The sequence below is a fragment of the Hippocampus bargibanti genome, linkage group LG01, assembly GCF_051943395.1.
Source record: "Hippocampus bargibanti isolate YZ-2025 linkage group LG01, ASM5194339v1, whole genome shotgun sequence".
Taxonomy (NCBI): Eukaryota; Metazoa; Chordata; class Actinopteri; order Syngnathiformes; family Syngnathidae; genus Hippocampus; species Hippocampus bargibanti.
Window position 1 is genome coordinate 16,431,363 of NC_142734.1, and position 21,489 is coordinate 16,452,851.

Below are 21,489 nucleotides of genomic sequence, written 5' to 3' on the forward strand. Positions count from 1 at the left end.
TGAGCTACTGCAGATCTGATATCATAAAGCTATTAGATGAAAAAGGCACAGCTGCTTAAGCTGTTTACAAGCAAATGCAAAAGAATGGCTGAGGGTGCTGAAGAACTGACATAAAACAGATTTGGCCTGAGACGGGATTGATGCAGACCATCTTGTCTGGTTTCATCAAACTGAAAGAGTTTGAGCCATCGGAAGTGTCAAACCCTTACATTTATTTGCAACCTCTTGTGAGGATGGAGAGAAGGGGAAGGCTTTCGTTTCAGCCCGTTAATGAGATTTTTACAAAGCAAAATAATCAGCAATATAAATGCCTTCTATTGTCACAATCAGATCTTGAATGTTGGGCACCCAGGGCTCATCTTTTCTTCTCAGACATTTTCATTTTCTTCCTGATAAACACATGGTATCAAACCATGATTTTTCAAATCTTCTGGGATTGCATCATCATAGTTTGCACACATCATTCTGTGACAGAATTTCTTTTCATATCCCACTTTCCTGCACGGTCTGGCTGTACCATGGTAGGTTACTTCAGTCAGATACAATACCACTGATGTCTGATGTCTTGTGATGTTACTCAGTGTGTCTACTGTATATGGAATTCCTTGCTTGAGCAACCCCAGTGAAATGAATCAAACTGGCCTACATGAAAATAATAATTATTTTCACATATGGCAATGGAAAATACATGCACTGTACATTGTTGGAATTTCTGGAAAAGTGCAAAAACTGAAAGAAGGCCTGTCAAAGGAAAATTAAATATATTGTTTTGGTATTTTATTTTGGCTTTGCACTTCAAAGACAATCCCTGCTATACAAACGGCAACCTAAAAAAAAGAAATCCATCCATCCATCAATTTTCCAGACTGCTTTATCCTCAATAGCTTTGCAAGGTTGCTGGTTCCTATCCTAGCTGTCTTCGATAACTAGGCAGGAGACACCCTGGTTTGGTTGCCAGCCAATCGCAGGGCACACAAAGACAAACAACCAGTCACTCTCACAATCACACATAGGGGTTTAGAGTGTTCAATCAGCCTGCCATGCATGTTTTCGGAATGTGGGAGGAAACCGGAAGACCCGGAGAAGACCCACGCAGGCCCGAGGAGAGAATATGCAAACTCCACACAGGGAGGCTGGACTAGGTCTTGAACTCAGGACCTCTGCACTGTGAAGCAGGCGTGCTAACCACTTGATTACCGGACCCCCCTAAAAAATACAACGTCAAGAAAAGATATGACAACAAAACATTTACTTCAATTTTGGCTTCCTGTTGAAAACCCTGACAATGTGCCCAATTTATAATGGCATAATGGTTGTTTTGTTCGTCTATGCAAGAAATCGATGTGCAATGCAAATAAGGATGGTTCCTACTTTGGATTACCTTTGGGGCAGATGTCTGTGCATGGAATGCACATTTTGACGCGGTTTTCCTCCACTTCCATCTTGTTGCTAGGACACGCTCGGACACAGGAATTATGGTCCACCACAAAGTTATCTGACATATGCACACAGAAGATGTTTGCATTCATTAGTATGCAGATGTAAGGATGCCTTTAGGGTGGGAATTTGAATCATGTTCCCAATAAGATCCAAGCCATAGAGTATGTTGCTGATGTTGATGAGGGCAATGAGGGAAACAGGAGGGAGGAAACCACTGCACATGCATATGCATTTATTTTACTCACAAAATTGGGGTCCGGTGTGTGTGGTGTTACATTAGTGCAATATCCTGCCCTCCCGACACTTCATTAAAGGGTAACCCTTTCTTTTCTGTCTGGTTCAAGTCGATAAAATTTCCACGTGTCGTCACAGTGCCCTCCCCATTTCTCAAGATCAGCTCAAGTGAGACTCAACAGGATAAGTGGTGTTTTCACATTTTACTATTGGCAGTTGATCTGCGGGGGGGGGGGGGGGGGGGGGGGGTCCATTGAGTGTGTGAAACTGACAGGACATCAGCTCCTCTAAATCTAAGGCCACAGTTTGGTGGATTGCAGAGTTTTGTGTTCAAGTGTTGGTGTGTGGTTGGCAGACATCCTCAAGGCAATATTTTTTATTTATCAGATGGGGTCTTATTTTTGTCAAATGTTCTGGGCAAACACCAAAAAACAAGGTCACATATACAAGTGACAAAAATAAAAAATGTAAGTTTGGTTTGGGTGTGCCAAAAGAGAGGGATGATGGTATTTGCCAAGCAAAACTTGTCCACATTGCGAGGAGCAAATCAAAGTCATCTCAACAGGAGGGAGAAGGCAAGCCACACTGGATCCTGGGAACCCCACGGCGAATCCTGACACTAAACAAGATTTTGAGTGCCGCCTCCATGGCCTGTACAACATGGGAAAAACAAATTATACATATATGTTCATGATTTGTAAACATTTTAGGGGGTGAGAATTGACCCATTGTTCATTTTGCAGACAAAAGACTCTTTTGCAAATATTTGAAAGTATATCAGTTAACAATACATCTGCTGATGCACAAACTTGGACACATCATCAGTGTTGATTCCTAGAATCACTGGGTGTTTCGGGTCTTTCAACAGACACCCTCCTCCAGGCGACCCGACCGGGGTTTGCAAGGACCCGGCCTGTGTCCAAGTGGCATGCTACTGCTCCACTGCCCCCACGGCTCTCCCCTCCTCAACCAGAGCCATCTGGTGCCTCTTTCTGCTGCCTCCACGTTGTTGCCTATGGCTCTTCTTCGGTTTGTACCTGTTATGCCCAGTGTGCCATAGGCTTTGCTCAGGGAGTGGCTGGCAAATCCCCGACTGCCCACCTTTACCGGCATACAACTCGTCCTCCACCCGTTCCTCCGACATTCCTCCACCAGCTCCTGGTACTTCTCCCTCTTCCTTTCCTGAGCCTCCTCCATCCTCTCCTCCCAGGGAACCGTCAGCTCCAGCAAGAAGAGTTGCTTTGTGGCCTCAGAGACCAAGATGATGTCAGGTCTCAACCTGGTCTGGGTGATGTGTGCTGGAAACTTCAGTTGCCTTTCCAGGTCAACTGTCATCACTCAGTCTCGGGCCGTGGAGAGCAAACCAGCAGAGCGGTTGCTTGATGTATTCAACCTTTGTCCTTCTTTAACAAAGTGAATGGTCTTCGCAGTGGCTCGGGTGTAACGGCTTGCCGCAATCCCCTTGCTGATTGCTTCAGCGATGGATTCGAGGACCTGGTCGTGCCTCCACCGATACGACCCTCACCCAGGGCCTTGGGGCAGCTGCTCAAGATGTGTTCCAGAGTCCCAACCTTGGAACACAGGGGGCATGCAGTGTTTCTGTGGTGCCCCAAGTGCACAGATTAGATGGGCTTGGAAGGACATCGTACACCCCCTGAATCAAGAACTTGGACCTAGACTTTGCGGGTTTGAAGCTCATGCGTGCCCACACCATGATACGCTCCAACCCTTGGAGGATCCACCTGGCTCCTGGTACAGCTGTTGTTGTCACTGTGAGGTCGTCCGTAAAGGCTCTGATGGGAGGTTGCCTTACTCCAGACTTGCTAAGAGGGCCCCTGCATTCTGGTTCAGCTGCCTTGACCAGCATGCCCATAGCCAGTGCGAATAGGATGACTGAGATGGTGCACCCAGTGATTATGCCTACTTCCAGCTGGTGCCAGTCAGATGTCAGCTGGCTAGTGGAGACTTTCAAGCTGAACTTGCTGTAATAATCCAGGATGAGGTCTTTCACCTTCTGGGGTACATGATACTTCACCAGTGCAACCTCCACCAGTTTGTGGGGTATGGAGCCATAGGCATTGGTGAGGTCCAGCCATAATACTGCCAGGTAACCTCTACTTTCTCTTGCCTCTCTGATGAGCTGGGTTACCACGCCTGTGTGCTCCAGGCAACCAGGAACGCCCGGTACTCCTCCCTTCTGCACTGATATGTCGATGTACTTGTTGCTCAAGAGGAAGCTGGAGAGTCTTCTGGCTACAATGCTGAAGAAGGTCTTACTCTCCACACTCAGCAGGGAGATGACACGAAACTGGTCGATGTTCTCAGACCTCTCGTCTTTGGGTATGTATACTCCCTCCGCATACCTCCATGTCTGGGGGATCTTTCCTCTCCTCCAGATCACCTTCAGGGCCCTCCAAAGCCGATGTAAGAGCTTTGGGCAGTTTTTATATATCTTGTACGTTACTCCGCTTGGGCCTGGTGATGAGCTCGACCTTGCTCTCCGCACCACTTCCACCACTTCACTTAGGCAGGGCTCCTTGAGGTTGAAGTCTGATGTAGGCTCTGGTGGTGTTGTCAGTGCATCACATGGACCTAGCGGTTGTTCTCTGCTAGGTTCACTGTACGTGGCCTTGAGGTGGTTGTTGATGGCCTCCTTGGAACAGGTAAGGTGACCAGCCCTCTTCTGACCAAGAAGCTGCCTGGTCAACTTGAAGGGATTGGCCAGAAAAGCTGTTCTCTTTCTGGCTCTCTCTTTCCGCCTTCTTCTGTGGAACTCTGCCCTCCTCGAGGTCAAGAGTTGTTTCCTGAGGATTGCTCTCAGGTCCGCTAGGCCAGCTCTCTCAACTTCCCCTGCGATCTTATACTGCCTCTTCAACAGCTTCAACTCTTCCCTCAGGCTCTGGATTTTCCTTGCTCTGCGGCATGGAGCATAGGCCGTTGGCGTGGGCTTTGGTGCCTGAGTTCACTATGAGGGTGGTCATAGTTCCCAGCCGCAGGTCCACATCCCCCTTGGATGTCGCTTCCAGAACCTTGTCCACGTCCTCATCAAACTGCTTCCAATCAGTTCTCTTCGAGGATTGAGGCCACTGGATCCTTGGTTGGGCCGAAGGCGCTCCGCCAGGTGGAACTGTTGAAGCTTGCTGGCTTTGAAGGCTTTGTAGGTTGTTGGGAGGTGATACAGTCTCTTGGGGGCTTGGGGTGGCATGCGAACTGTTGGCAGCGGGTGTTGATGACACTTGGAGGCTTTGGGCACTGTGGGTTGCCTCCGGGCCTGGCTCCTCCTCCGTCTGACCAGAAGTAACTTCTGTGCGTTGTGTCGTCACTGCCGCGGACAAACATTTCATCCTGCCTTGATGGATTTTCAAACCCTTCTGATTCTTGCAGGTTTTACCGCAGATGCACTGTACTGTCGTCGTCGTTAATCCGTTGTCCGGGTTCATCATTCTTATATCCGTCCTGTTGGGGTGCTCATACTCCCCCCCTCTCGGGCGCCCCTGGGGGGCTGTGATATCCAACAAAATGGACAAAAGCAGAGAAGAGTGGCTAAAATTTCTGAATATTACTAAACTAAGATTAATCTATTGTGAAGTGAATGAAAGACTAATGTATGGAGAAAGAAAGGATCTGCTTATGATCCAAAGAAGCTTATCTTTGAAGCATGGTGGAGGCAATGGAGGTCATGGTGTATTTAAAGACTGCCAGGGTGACCAGTCACTGTCGGATTATTGACCTTGCTTGCTGTTCATACTCAAGAGAGATTCTCAAGATGTTTCATCCATGTTTATAGTTGCTTTGGTTCCAAAAGATTCTTATTTTGTGACTATTTTGGTTTGTTTGTTAACAGCTTCTGGTTTAACTTTCTCATATTTGACCTTTGGAATTTAATTTTGTCTGTTTCCGGATTTCCATTTGAACTTGCCTTTTGTTCTTATCGGGTTGTCCTGGTTTTTTGTTTTTATTAATTGCTTGACCCTTTGTGATTTCTTAGTCTTTTTATTAATACATCTTCTTGATGTGTTATTTGTCTGAGTCTGTGTGTATGGGATGTGCATAACATCTGGTTCATTGCCCAACCTTGATTTCTCTATCTTGGATCCAGGATGGTTCTTTTTACCGGTGAAGAGCCGAAAGCTATTTGCTCATTTATTTTGCTTTGAGAGCTTGTCTCGAATTCAATGACTTAAATTATTGGTAAAAATGCAGTAATGTAAAGATACAAAGTGAACATACGTGGGCATTTCTTGACACAAAAGGCTCCGTAGGTGTACTTCGCTCTTGGATTGTGCTCCAGCTGGAACGATGTGGGATTATACACAAACGGCTGAGGGCACTGGGTCACACATGCACCGCTGTCGTTGAAATTGGTGCAAGCCTGAAAAAAAGGTGGCAAAAGGCATAAACTAGGGTGTCGAAGATACAAGCGAGTGCTACCATGCGGGGCGGAGGATTTATGGAGGCCATCGGAAGGTCATAATTCTCTCACAGAAGCTGTTGTGAATGAAATACTATTACAGATGCATTTCATTTTTACGCAACGCGTGAGTCATACTTGCCGCCACAAATGGGAGACAAATTGGAGCCATCTATCCGCTGCCAGCATGTAAATGCTGAAATGTTTTGCCGTAAAACTTTTAAGTGTTTTGTTGTCAGTGGCCACAGTCCGAAACGGCAATAATTGAATTGGATGACCCTTCCTGTGAATTACAGCTACAATATCACACCTCGCAGTGCACACCGAGCAGCGGTGGTCCGCACAGGGCCGACTCTCGGTGACAAGAGGGATATTAATTGGAACAATGAATCACCAATTTGCTCTTTGAAGAGCACCTGCGCAGCAGACTCTTACCGCCTTGTGAAATGACAAACAATGCATCATGAAGTAAACAAAGTAAATCACTCTGGAAAATGACAGAGATGTTGCGCACGAGAAGACACGTTGAAGGACGGGTTCAAGAGAAATGCAGGGATGAGAGCAGGTCGTGTGCACGTACGAAGCAGTCTGTGTCCTTGGGTCCCGAGCAGCCACCAGCACATTCGCGGTGGCAGCAGTCGCTGACATACGGCCCGAAGCATCGACCGTCACACTGTTCTGCGCATACCGTCTTCGTCACTGCCCACAAAGAGAAGAGCTTTAAAGGTCTGCTGCACACTCACTCACACACACTAAAACTAAACAAAAAAGGAGACAATATCACCGCCCTCGACACACTATGATATGGAATTCAGGCAGATACAAATTAGGGGCTTCACAAGTAAAAGGTCACTCGAGTCCTTCTTTAACGAAAAGTCCTGTATAAGATTCAAAAGAAAAAAAGCAGTTTTTTCTTATGCTTGAACAAGCAAGCTGCTTATTTACTGGAATTTACTGTTGTGGGCTGACACTGCTGCATCAAATATGCTGCAGGTTTGAAGCTGAACCAATTCTGTCTTCTTCAAATTAAAGTTTTGTTGTGATGATGAGCCACCTCACAGGTGTTTACAAAAAAAAACAACATCTTGATTGATTAAAAATTATGTCATTCGTTATCATGATCATCTTTTTTAAAAATTGGCAAATTGGCTAGATTTGTAAGCGGTATAATTCCTAATTTCCTTAGATCAATACAGTGAGACCTTGGTTTACGAACTTAATTGGTTCCCAGAGTGTGTAAGGCGAAAAGTGTGTATCCCATTTTTTTCCATAGGAAACCATTAAAATGAGAATAATCCGTTCCCAGGTCTCCATAAAATATAAATTTCAACTAAATAATCCTTAAAACTACACACAACATACCTTATTCTATGTACAATAAATGTGGTATTGTATTGTAATGAAAGAAATACAGTGCACTATATAATAAAGTCACTTGATTTACATTTGTGATGGTCATTGATGGCTCTTAATTGACACCTGTTGCTTTCTGACTTGTAAGGTCTTACGAAACTGAGGCATCACATTATCATTCATCATGTTGATGATTCGTATAGCCTTTTCTGAATGGAACTGTTCAATAAAAGCCTGCACATCAACTCCTGGATGGCCTGCTTCTGCTTGTCCTCTTGAAGGCTAATCAAATCCTCTGTGTTGAGGACCTCATTATGGTCAGCAACAAGCTCCTCGATGTCATCTGCATCCACTTCGAGTCCCGTAGGTGCTGGCAGACATTTTATTACAACAAAAGGCGCGAGTCCAATTATTTCACGGACGCGGAATAAAACGCGACAAAAGAAGGCGGGCGGGGAGATCCGTCCAGCACAGTCGCGATCCCGGAAAGCACCAAACTTACGCCATCGCTGCTAACAATCACCTCGGCAAAGCAAACTCTTGAACCTGCCAGCACAAGACACAGCGACACGTCGTAATAATGTCACTAATGAGGTGACAGCGACTCGTTGAACTGTCCCAGTATCGGTGATGAGGGGATCAACACGCACATTCGCGATCCCGGAAAGCACCAAACTTACGCGATCGCGGCGAACAATCACCTCCGGCAAAGCAAACTGTTGGACTTGCAAGCACAAGACGCAGCGAGGCGCCATGCATCGTAATCATGTCACTGGTGAGGTGACAGCGACTCGTTGACATGAAATGAAATTTAAGTGTTTTCTTCGGCTGGCGGAGGTCGCGAGCGGCGGTCCCGCCCCAGCTGTCAACTCGCACGTGACAATTTCGGTGTCATTAGTCACGTGAAAGCATCGACTAAATAACACCTTTGTGTAAAGCTCTTAGGCGAAGGATGGCAGCAATGGTGAACGGTACCGGGCTCATTATTTGTAGAATATGTCGTAGAATGTTACTCTCAGGGAAGTGACACACAGCGTGAGAGATTCACATGACAGCCGTGGTGTGCACATGTGACGCCACAAACGCACACCTCGTTCGTGTTTCTCAATGATCTCCTTCTTCTCCTCGATGGTGATTGTTAGGGGATCATCTTGCATTCATTTCACAATAGTAAAATTATCTGCAAAAAGCTCCTCGCAGGCGATCGATGTGTGAATTCAGAGAGAGGGGGTGTGGAAAGGTGCGCCGGCTGGAGCGCTGTTCGTTCGTGTGCTTCCGCCGAAGATCCAAATATCACTCCGCCAGCCGTGGTGGATGTGTATCGCGAAAAGAAGTGCGTACTTCAAGGTTTAAATTTCATAAATTTGATGTTCGTAAACCGAAAAGTTTGTAAAGTAAGGTGTTCGTAAGCTGAGGTCTCACTGTAATTTGAGACTAAGATGGCACAACCCTTACAAAAGAAGGAATATTGCGAGCAGGGAGAATGTGCTTGACCGTACATGATTTTGAAGCTTCAGTTTATGTACTTGTTTTTTTTGCGGATTATGATGCTTTCCACTGTCAAATTTGATTTCTTTCACTGCCAGATGTGTAAAAATGTGTCCACTCCAGAGCCAGGGTTTTTGTCATTGTGACTTGAATTTCAGGACCAATAGAATATTGAGTATTAGGACTACATAAACATTCAATGCAGCGCAATAAACCTCAGACTTCTTAAATTATTTGGGTCTGGAGTAATATGAGCTTCAAATGAGGACGGCTGTCCAAAATACAATGCAGTACATACATATTGGTTTGTGTATGGCTTTAACAACAGCTGAAGCCGGAACTAAGCATAACATGAAAAAAAGGAAATTTGGCACCCTTGTGGAAAGGAAAAAACACGGCCAGAGGCCATGGCCAACGCTTTATCGGCACCCAAACAAGAAAAACAAAAACAGTAAAAAATTTGGGAATGTCATATTTTCAATTCCAGAATAAATTTGTGCATGGCAGTGATTGAGGTAAGAATGAAAAAAACAAAGCCAAACAAAATATCAAAATAGGTCATTGAAAATCATGAATTCAAATCGTGCAATCTAAAAAGGCTGCTCATTTATTTTAAGAGCTGCCTCTGCAAAGATAAAACCAATGTATTGAAATACAGTGAGTCCTCAACTTACGAACTTAATTGGTCCCCAGACAGAGTGTGTAAGGCGAAAAGTGTGTATCTCAAACATTTTTCCCCATAGGAAACCATTAAAATGGGAATAATCAGTTCCCGGGTTTCCATAAAATATACTTTTCAACTAAATAAGCGTTAAAACGACACACAACATATGTTAAGCAGATTCCTTACTTACAGACAGTGTATTGTAGGTGTTCAAATACCTGACATGTTTCGGCGACTACTTCCGCCTTCGTCAGAGTGCCCTCATAGCAACACCAGCTGAAAATGGCGCGTCACAGCAACATCCGTGACACTCTGACGAAGGCGGAAGTAGTCGCCGAAACGTGTCAGGTATTTGAACACCTACAATACACTGTCTGTAAGTAAGGAATCTGCTTAACATTAGTTATCAAGTAGACAGGATGAATTTAGTACGACACACAACATACCTTATTCTATGTATAATAAATGTGCTATTGTATTGGAAAGAAAGAAATACACCGCATTGTTTCATAAAGTCGCTTTATTTACATTTGTGATGGTCATTGATGGCTTGATGGAATGGCGTTGGAGGTCGAAGATCAAAGGGAATTGTTGTTTGGAAAGAGAGGCACATTACATGAGGACTGTAATTAAAGAAATAAACTGTGCTGTAAAATAACGCTTTATTTACCTTTTTGATAGTCGTTGATGGCTTATGGAAGGAGAGTCACCTTCCATAAGGACTGTTGGTAACTTAACCTCTGGTGTGGCTTCTCTTCTTTGTTCTTTGGAGACTCCTCATCATTTTTGCTGATTAAAAACCTGTTGACACTTGTTGCTTTCTGACTTGTAAGGTGTTACGAAGCTGAGGCATCACATTATCGCTCATCACGTTGATGATTGTATCATTGATTTCTGAATGGAACTGTTCGGTAAAAGCCTGCACATTATTTCACTTTGCCAACATTGCCTTTATGAGCTCACTTGATGCTGCAGCCATCTCCTACCCAGATGTTCTCGAACCATCCGTTACTGGCTTTAAAATCCTCAATAAGCGCAGAACTTCCAGGTTGGCGCATGGCGATATTGGCGTGAATTAGCCGTGCTTTCTCGCATAAAATAGCTTGACTCACGCTGTCGCCGGATAGCTGCTTTTCGTTAATCCAAATTAACAGAAGTTTTTCAACTTCTTCGATTGCCCGAGACCGTCGCTTTGAGAGCACGGAAACACCTTTTGCAACAGACGCACCTTTGATGGCTTTTCTGTTTCAGAGAATGGTATCAATGGATGACTTAGCATAGCCGTGCTCGGCCACTAAATCACAGAAACGCACACCTCATTGGTGTTTTTCAATTATCTCCTTCTTCTCAGTGACAGCGATTTTATTTTGTGTCATCTTCGGGCAGCACACGAGCCTGTGGTGGGTTTTTTTCGGTCCCATCATAGTAAAATTATCAGCAAAAAGCTCCAAGTAGGCGATCGACGTGTGCATTCAATGAGAGGGGGTGTGGAAAGTAGCGCCGGCTGGAGCTCTGTTCGGTCGTGTGCTTCCACCGAAGATCACTCCGCCAGATCCAAAGGTCGTGTGCTTGATGGACCAGCTGTGGTGGGTGTGTATTATTAAAATAGTGCTTATTATAAGGTTTAATTTTCATAAATTTGACGTTCGTAAGATGAAAAGTTCGTAACATAAGGTATTCGTAAATTGAGGTCTCACTGTACTAAATATTTCTGCCCTGAAACATTTGATTTCCTTTAATTAAGACAGTGAATACTTCTCAAAAATTTATTTGATGTGGTTGCATACTCACAGGTTTGACACTGGTCATCCTGGTGACCCCAACAGCGCCCGTTACAGGAGCGATGACAGCGTCTACCTGCATAGCACACATGCACACATGCGCGCACACACACACACGCGCGCAAACACACGATCTAAAGCTGTAAAACTTCCACAGTAATACACTCCAAGTATCGATGCAGAATGGCCATTCTCTTCCATCATTTACTGCTGGAAAGTTGGACTTTGTATCTGTCGTCATTAAGTCTTAATTGACTGATGTTAATAGCATAGTAAGTGGAACAGTGTCTTCTGACTGTCACCAGGCCCACTGCATTGAATGCAAATTCTAAACTCTGCCTGCCAAGGGTCTCCAATTTGGCAACCCCAACTCCCACATATTTCATTGTCATTTTAGGGCAACACCCCCTCTATAGTCTTTGCTTTTGCTTTTCATCATCCCCCTTCATTAGTGACTCAACACTCAAAAGTGTCCGCTGGGACCAGCATTACTTTGGCAAGCGCACGATATGCAGATCCCTGCAGGTTCCAAGACTCAACCTTAAAACAAAAGGTCATCAGGCTTTTTTGTCAAGTGAACTTAAGTTCAAGTAAACCCCCCCAACTCTCATTGCATGCTCAATGTTTGGCACCACAGCTGTCCTTTTTGCTCATCCTGATGGCTTTGATCTTACAATACTTGAAATGCGAAGAGAGGCTCTTGCCTCCCCCCAAAAATGTGCCACGAGTAGCCACTTATTGTGACATTGAATGTCCGCCAGACAGAAATGACTCCTATGTGTAAAGAAGAGGGACCGACGGACTGGAGGGCCTGAAGACAAGCAGTAGCAGCACCAGCAAAACCCTCACGAGCAATTGTCAGATTGGTTGAGGCTTAAAAAGAGCACGGTGAGACGGCGGCTCTATGGGCTTCGCTGTGGAGCGGCCGCAGCACCGACGCAAACGTTCACACGCTGATTTTAACACCATGTGATTTTTGCCCCCGGTTAACCGATAGGCAAACACAGTGACGAAGCAGTTGCGGGCCTCAAGTGGCTTTGCATGTGGAGCACCTCCAAAAAGTGTCATTGTCATCCACTGGCTTGCACATTGGTAAAGTACTCACATCCCAGATTGCTGTTGTTGGACGGCACCACCAGTAGCTCGGCCTTGGGATTCTTGATGATGTCACGCCAATGGACGGTGTCCGCATGGCACAGGAATTTGTTCTGGTCAACGTAAACGCCTCCATTCAGAATCTCTGCAAGGAGAGGAATGAAAGCCGGAGAACTGAACACACACCATGAATATATACGAGGAGTATACAATGGCAGGAAATCGATAGACCAAGGTTACCCCCAATCATCTCAGAGTTCCTGCATAGAGAGCTCAACAAAGTGCATTTGAGTATGAAGATAAATGCTATTGACAGAAAAGTTCAATAGGACAGTGATTTCATAGTTCCTCCTAAAATACAATTTTACTGCAAAAATACACACACACACAGTCAAACAGAAAAGGGCTATTTTCAGACTATTTTATTCATTCATTTGTTTTGCTGGTGATCATGTCAAAACACAGCTCATTTATGACCATTTATTTGTGCCAGAATGTGTCTTCCGATATTTTGTCTGTAAAAGTATTGTTTTGAAGTGATATTCCATCCATCTCTCCATTTTCAACACAAATTATACGAAGAGGGTTGCAGGGAGTTGTTAGAGCATTTCCCAGCTGATTTTGGGCAGGAGGCAGATGACAGCCTGAACTGGTCGGGCACATAAAAGGAAAAAACGCCATTCACAGCCACATCCAAACCGTCACTGAGCAGGAAACAATCCCACCCTGCCCCAAATCAGACGACTGTATTATACAATATCACCTCACAGTCTCCGACTGTACAGTGATGTTGTTGGGCAATATTGGAATTTGCATTTTTCTATTGTTTTGTTTTCTTCTGCAAGGGTGACCCGGAGGTTTGGTAAAATGTCAGTTTTCATTTTTATGGTGCTGACCTTTTTGTTTCGTTTTCTATTGAGATTACAGAAAAAAAGAAATTGATCTTCTGAGTGGTATTTTGGTTGTATAATTCTGAAATGACAATGAAATAGCAATTAACATTATGATTTCATGCTTAGTGTAGCCACATTCTGAAAATGACAAAAATGCTTATACTCCTCGGCGTCTCAGTACTCTTGAAAAAGGTTTTGGGCAAAAACTGTCATCTTTTGTGCTAAGAAAAAAAAAACGAGCAAACAGCACAAACTTCCAGCATTCAAAAAACCCTCATAATCACGATTGACCTGCTTCACCTCACTGAGTCCAATGAAGTGGTCTTGTACTGAAACTAAAGTCCTTACTCGCTATCCGCTCAATCACAAGAGTGATTCTCTTGCCGAGCCATCTTCCTTAATAGATGCCTACACATGGACTACGGTAATGAAGCCTAATCCCTTGCCTGGTTACTATTACAGATTTTTGAAAGCGATGAAATGATGCCTCGGTAATCCCTCCCCCAGCCACGAGTAGTGACCCGTAGGAGAAGGAGAAACAACATCAGTGTCCTTCTTAGACTGTTGTTTAACCTAGTTTAGGGATTTGGATGCAATCACCTCTCATCCTCTTCTCCGAGAATATCAAATATTGTACTGCCAAATTCTATAGCAACACACACACTAATGATTTAAATTTCATAAAAAAATGTAACAATGTGCTTTAGATTAGAGCTCGATTCGTTGACGGATATTATCTCCCTGGTGTGATTATTAAACTAAGACATTTGGATGCATGATACATACACACACACACACACACGCACGCACACGCGCACACACACGCACACACACACACACACACACACACACACACACACACACACACACACACACACACACACACACACACACACACACACACACACACACACACACACACACACACACACACACACACACACACACACACACACACACACACACACACACACACACACACACACACACACACACACACACACACACACACACACACACACGCACACACACACACACAAAGAGGAAGCTAATCACCATCTGAAATAATGATTAAGGACGCAGGCCTTAGTGAAGGCACGGACATCTATTCAAAGCCCTCTTAGAAGTGACATATCGTTCTGTCTGCCTGTTGAACGGCTCACAGCCCTGCAGCCTTGGTCTCATGTCATCATGTTCCCGTCAAAATGGATAATTTATCAGGGAGTGTTTTACATTTGTTGAGGAGAGAAAATAAAACATACACTAGCTCTGCTTTATTCAAATCAGGACCACACAGTTGGCATGCAGTAATGGCGGCAGCGTTCATTATGATATAAGCAGCCAAGCCCAGTGGAAGTAAGATGAAAGGCATACAAAAGTAAATAGAGGAATATGAACCATGCACCAATGATAATAGAAAACAGATAAAACAATCAAACTGGCTATGGGTAAACACAAACAATCAGTGGCGGGCCGTTAGGGCCTTCAAGGCTTTCTCTGCTGGCCTAAAAACATCTGAATCACAGACTAATGTGAATTATATTTAGTCCATGAATTCTTATTAAATAAGTCATTTTTTTCCTTCGTTTTTCTATCATTTCACCCCCCACCCCCATCCCCTTTCAAATTGCTGCTGTGGACTGCACATGTCCCCATGGCGGGACAATTAAAGGCTTTCTGATTCTGATGTCTTTCAGCTTCCTTTCATTGCTTTTATTGTGTTGCTTCCAGATGTGTGTTTTTGTATTCAAGCATTTCACCAATCACAATCCAGCCATCATTTTTTACCAAGATCAGAAATCTACCCACAATCAGTTCCGCAGGCCCTGTCGCATTATGTGGTGGTGATGACTCTGTTGCTTTAACTAATGTATGTTTCTTTAAGTAGTCAGATTTCGAGCTGGTGACGTGCAGAGTTTTCTTAAACTATGATTGGCTATCACTTGCCGCTAGTGACAAGAGCATACAAGCCAGAGCTAGCACACTGTATCTGTAGCGAGCTGCATAAGCAAATACATTGTTGTGTTGATTTAATTGTGGTTTTGTCAACCGACAATAAAGTAGGAGGAGAAATAGATTTTGTTGCAGATTTACTGTTACCGCCATTCTCAAGACAGACTATTCAAGAAAAAATGGACATCATTAAAAAATTCTTCTCTGCGGTATGAAAGAGCGACTTCTGACTCCATGTCATGAATCGTAATTCATGGTAAAAACAGTTTAATGACAGTGTTTCTTTCTTTACAAGTTATTTCCTGGCTAACGGGACCCTTTAGTGAATCACACCACACTTTTTATTGCTGAAGGCCCAGGGGTGATATACACAGCCCACCACTAAAAACAATGCATCCTTATTTCATCCTTGCATGGTGTTATTATTTAGATGAGTGTTTCTCAACAATTATGTGTGGTATATGTATGACATATAGTTGACATAAAAATAGTCAAATCACCAAATACAGAGGATACATACATTAAATGTTCTTTTCCTGTGCCTGTAAAGTGCCCTTGAGAGTTTTGAAAGGCGCTTATAAATACAATATATCATGATTATTAATCGTGCTCTGCACTTAGTATTTCTTTGTTCTTCCTCGTCCTTTAAGTTGCTTGTACAGCGTGACCCAAAAGGAAGCGTACCCATGAACATTTCAATTGTGACTTTGATTAATAAACTATTTATTTCAAATTACAACCACACATTATTCAGTTTATGGAAAACTGTCACCAGAGTTTCAGCTATTTCTGTCAATTTTTTGTCAATTTATGGCTTTTCCAAGCTGTGTTGCAAATGTCCACCATTTCGTTGCAAGCAAACCAGGAGAGGAGTGTGTAAAAGTGATTGACAACTTGGTCGGACGAGCTTTTTAATCAAAGCCACAATTGAAATTTTCATGAGTACGCATCTTTTTGGATAACCCTGTATATACCTGTAGCTCAATGAGCCAATATAGATGATGCATCATGAAAAAAATACTAATTAATTGAAATTATATATTTTTTTCCTGCTCCGTGGCACATCTGATTAGCTCTCATAGCACGATGGCGGGAAATCACTGTCGTAGAGTCCAGCACCCTAACACCCGCACCACCCCCGCCCGACAACCTCCCACGACTTCCGCTGCCCGCCTGCAGAGCTTCGATCTTCCCATCAGGCTGCGATATCGACACTCAGCCACCCGCTTGTCGCAATGTCCCTCACCCCCATGAGCAGCCCACCCCATTGTCATCTGCACTTGTGTGATTCACAAGGCGGTCATAAAAAGGGTAGGAGAGACAGAGAGGGGGAAGAGGAGAGATGAGCGCAGAAAGAGAACATTGATATGAGGAGAGGTGGAGGTAAAAAATGGTGAGGGAAGCACTAAAAATCAATTCTGACAAGAAATTTTGTGGAAAGTAAAAAGGCTTCAGCGTGCAGACTTTTACAATTACTATTTTGCCATGGCGAGGTCAGATAGTTAGTTCCCATGAGGAGTTGCAGCTCTGCATGTTCAACTGATCCACTGCTATGTTGACATTGCTCTCTTCTCCAATAAGTTTTAAGCACAGGTTCCATCTGTGTAAAAAAAGATAACTTTGGGCCCCTCAAAGTCCGTGCTGCAAATTGAAAATAATACTTTATGGGCCTCATGGTACATAAAATGGTCGTCATTTCACCCCCTTGCTGTGTCCATGTTTAGAAAATTGAACAGACATGGCATTTGTAGATGAATAATTATCGGGCAAATCGATTAGGATGCAATAACTTGACTTGAGCACATTGTTCTCATTCATGTGGCGATAAGTAAACCGGGAGACACTTATCAATGCTTTTATCTCTTGTAGACTAAATTATTGTGTTATCTTGAAATTAATGTCATGGAGGCTGTTTATTTAAGTCATTTGAAAAATATTTTGTTTCCCTTTTAAATACGTTCTTGTTAGGCTGCTTAACTGCTGTCAATCTTTTTTTGTGGTCAGATATATTTCTTTCCTCGATTGGAAACATCATCGTAGTCTAGCTGTATTCACCCATATCTCAACTGCTGATCATAAATGTGAATAATAAAAAATAATAATAAAAAAAGAACATTATAAAACTCAAGAATTCTCAAATAATGGCAATTAACACACATGCCCTACTGCAAATAGACCTCCAACACCACAAACTATACCATAAAAGTTTCAAAATGGCTTACATGTACATTTTTTTTAAACAATGCACCGGAAGTAGACGTGTAAATGCTCACTTCGTCAAAAAAACCTCCCAGTAACTTCAAATGAAGCAACCTAGGTTAAACCTAGTTTCTCTGACTCAAAAAAATCTCAGGTGAGATGTTTTAACTTCACGAATACGTCTTTGACACCAATTACTACTTTCCTTTCTGCTACAGCTTTGCAGCTACAATTCTGAAATGATGTCGCATGATTGCAAATGAACAGATATATTTCTGGAGAATAAACGTGACCAGGTTGTCATGATGCCAAAAGAAATGTTGAATGATTTCGTTTTTTTCTGGATTTTGGATGGGAGAAAGGTGCGCATTTCTCCCCACCCAAAACAGTAGAGTCAAATGACCACTAATTGTCTCTGAGAAGGTGATTCCAACCACCTTGAACCACCTTTAAAACCAGACTGAGTACGTCACTTCGAGAGGAAGAAGAGGGAGAAAGGACAGCCTGGAGAGCAGTGTTACCTGTGGTCTGCCGAAAACTGATATCCACCGCGACTTCAAATAAAACTCAAGAAAGAAGAAGAAAACTCAAAGTATCCTTCCTGGATCAGGCTGAGTGAACTTTTACATTTTTTTCCACCTGCTTTCTGTCTCGCCGCATAACACAGGTGCATTTGGAAGTACTGTATTTTCCGGTGTATGAGGCAGACGCCCAATGAATGGTGTATTTTCAAACTTTTTCCTCACATAAGGCGCACCGGACTATAAGGCGCACCTTAAATGAATTAAAAATGTTTTCCAAATACAATATATAAATATATAAAAGTTGTCCAAATATAAGGCACACCATATTGTAAGGTGCTACAGTAGAGGCTGGGTTTACCCATGACTTCTTCTACAGGGGGAAATCGAGTCGTGGCTGCTGACACGAGGTGCGAGATCTGTTGTGGCTCAATATTACTTCACATATAAGGCGCACCTGTGCATAAGGCGCAGAGTCATCTTTTGAAGAAAATGAAGGCCTTATACACTGGAAAATACAGTAGATGCATTTCAGTAGACAACTGCCTTGGACCTCAATAGCTGGCATCCGTTGGCATCCCGAGTAGACAGCCATCAGCAAGTGCAAGGCGCTCTGCCTTATACACAGGAAAATACGGTACTATTATTTTTCTCCGTCTACCAGGGTTAAAAGCATTAGAAGTAATATAGAAAACCTATTTTTGGATGTCGTTTTAGAGTAGAATAATAAGGGAGAAGTAATGAACTGTGCTCTTTCACCAATTATGTTCATTCTACATTCTTTCAGTCAAGCAAAGAGCTGCTATTTTCAAGACGTCTGTGGACGATGATTGAGCCGCCGGCAGCCAGAAACCATGATGCTCTGCACGGAGCTCGGTGATGAGCTTTCATCAGTGCTGTGAGCCACTTGTTCCACATATCTTCCTCGACCTAATTATGCTGATGAATAAAGCCGTGATAGCGAGCCGCTCTCGGCTGATGAGTCCACATTTTTATACTTGCTGGCATTGTCTTGTGCGGTGTGACACACAGCCGAAAATCTGAGCATTAGGAGAAAATAGTAGTCAAGTTGATCTTTTCAGGTTTTTCTCTTTTCTTCAAAAACAAGCCCAGGTAGAGTGATAAAATTCCACTAACACTCACTTTCCCATTTCAATGGAATAGAGCATAGGCAAACTTTGAATGGATGCATCAGACAAAGGCATAAATATGTCGGAAGGGCTGAAGAGTTCAGCATAGGATCCACCTTTCAAATGCATATTAACTAATTCACTGCCATTCCCGAATTTATTTGGGAATGGAAAAGCATGACGTGGAGCGCCATTCCCGAATTTGTTCAGGTTCTGGTTTTTCTTGCGGGGGGTGCCGATAAAGCGCATGTCAGAGATCTGGCAATGTTTTCCCTTCCAATAGGGGGTATTTGTCTCTTGTACAGCAGCCCCCACTTGCACCTCAAATTACTCCAGATCCATATAATTTAGGAAATATTTTTTTCTGATGAAAGAAGAACGTCTAAGATTTCTTATGCTGCATTAAATGTTGATGTAGTCCTAAAATTCAATATTCTGTGGGTCCTGCAATTCGAGTGAAAATGACATAAACCCTGGTATTGGAGTAGACATATTTTTGCACATTGTCTGGCAATGAATGAGTTAATCGTGCCACAAATATTCCTCCAAGAAGGCACCTTGTACTTGTTTTTGAATAAAATAAGTTGCTTCTGTAATCGGAGGCAGAAAAAAAAACAAGGACATCATTTAGCAAACATCTGTTCACCTGTGAGTAAAGTGTTACTCTGAAAGTAAATAAAAACAAAAATGGTGCGACCTGAAAAAACCTACAGCATGACTTTGTCTTTGTAAACTTGCTATGCATTTATTGCTGCTTCATCTCAGTCACCCACTGACCATTTGCAGTTTATTTCAGTGTTGTCACTATGATCCGTGTGGCCCCCAACAAATGTGTGCACAACTTGGGGAAACGCAAACAAATTGCTGCATTTTCCATTGTATAAGACACACCGTAGTATAAGGCACACCTTCAATCAATTAAAAATGTTTTCCAAATATAATATATAAATATATAAAATGTTTCCAAATATAAGGCACACCACATTATAAGGCACTACAGTAGAGGCTGGTGTTCCACACTACTTCTTCTATGGGGAGGAAATGGAGTTAGTCGGTGGCTACTGACAGTAGTTGTGAGACCTGTTGTGGCTCATATTACTTCACATCTAAGGAGCACCTGCGTATAAGGCGCAGGGTCATCTTTTGAAGAAAATCAAGGCCTTATACACTGGAAAATACAGTAGATGCATTTCAGTAGACAACTGCCTTGGACCTGTTCACCAGTCAACAACTGGCATCCATTTTCAGGTGTTCACTTTGAACCATGAGAACAAGATGAATGTCTTAGATTTTGAGCGCAAAAACAAAATATATGTTCTGCAAGTATTTGGAACTGTAAATACATGTGCCAAATTGGGCCTATATAAAGATAACATGCTCTTCTGACACATACATCTGTGTAAGCTCTCAACACATTGGATTATGAATCGATGAAAAGGTTTCTTCAGCCGTCATCTGTACTTCTTTGAAGGTGTCGGACGTTTCACTTCTTATCCAAGATGCTTTTTCAGCGAAGTAAAGTCTTTCTAGTAGTTGCAGCCTTATATATACAGTAAAGTCTCGTTATATCGATATTCAAGGGAGTCCGAAAAAATATCGATATAACCGGGACTATCGATATATCCGACCCTGTTTGCATGTAATTTTCTCCGTGCGTGCATAGAAATAGTATCGATATAACCGGGACTATCGATATATCCGATATCGATATAACGAGACTTTACTGTATATCCCTACTGTCCAGAAGTCGGGGTGCCGGACTCTGCTTGGTCCCTGCTCTCAGTTTGGGGGGAGCAGAGGACTACTCCCTGCGGCTCCACTGATTACTTCTATTGTCCTGCCTGAGTATGAGGTCTACTGGCCTGATTGCCCCATTTGCCCTGGTATCACCTCATCAGCATAACTAAGCCTATGTTGCCTAAGCAGTCCGTTGTACGAACGATCCAAATTGAACCTCACACCACCATGGCGGTGGAGTGAGGCTTCTTTTACTCCCCTTTCAAACCATCTATTTTCTTTCGCTAAGATTTTAACCTCGTTGTTGTCAAATGAGTGGTTGCTAGCTTTTAGGTGCATATGTACTGCCGATTGAGACCCACTAGTATTATCCCTGTGATGTTGATAGTCTTTTTTTGAGAATTTGTTTAGTCTCCCCAATGTATTGGTCTTTACAATTTTAATTCTTACAATGTATTGAATAAACTACATTTCTTTGTTTTCCATTTGGCAGTCACTTTTGGATGCACTAATTTTTGCCTTAAAGTGTTTATCGGTTTTAAATAAGTAGGAATTTTATGTTGCCAAAGGACGTTGTAGTTTTTTTTCTG

General features: G+C 43.1%; 1 protein-coding gene across 4 annotated transcripts in view; it reads right to left on the reverse strand.

Annotated features, from left to right (window-relative positions):
- The window catches only part of LOC148903333 (receptor tyrosine-protein kinase erbB-4-like), a 221,306-nt gene that overhangs the window by 54,566 nt on the left and 145,251 nt on the right, over positions 1-21,489 (reverse strand). For all 4 annotated transcript variants that reach the window (XM_089000584.1, XM_089000589.1, XM_089000575.1 and 1 more), the window contains 5 exons: positions 12,477-12,611; positions 11,382-11,447; positions 6,666-6,784; positions 5,905-6,046; positions 1,382-1,495 (listed from right to left, as the gene is read on the reverse strand). In XM_089000584.1, the coding sequence (XP_088856710.1) occupies positions 1,382-1,495; positions 5,905-6,046; positions 6,666-6,784; positions 11,382-11,447; positions 12,477-12,611 (576 nt within the window). The remainder of the gene's footprint in view (positions 1-1,381; positions 1,496-5,904; positions 6,047-6,665; positions 6,785-11,381; positions 11,448-12,476; positions 12,612-21,489) is intronic.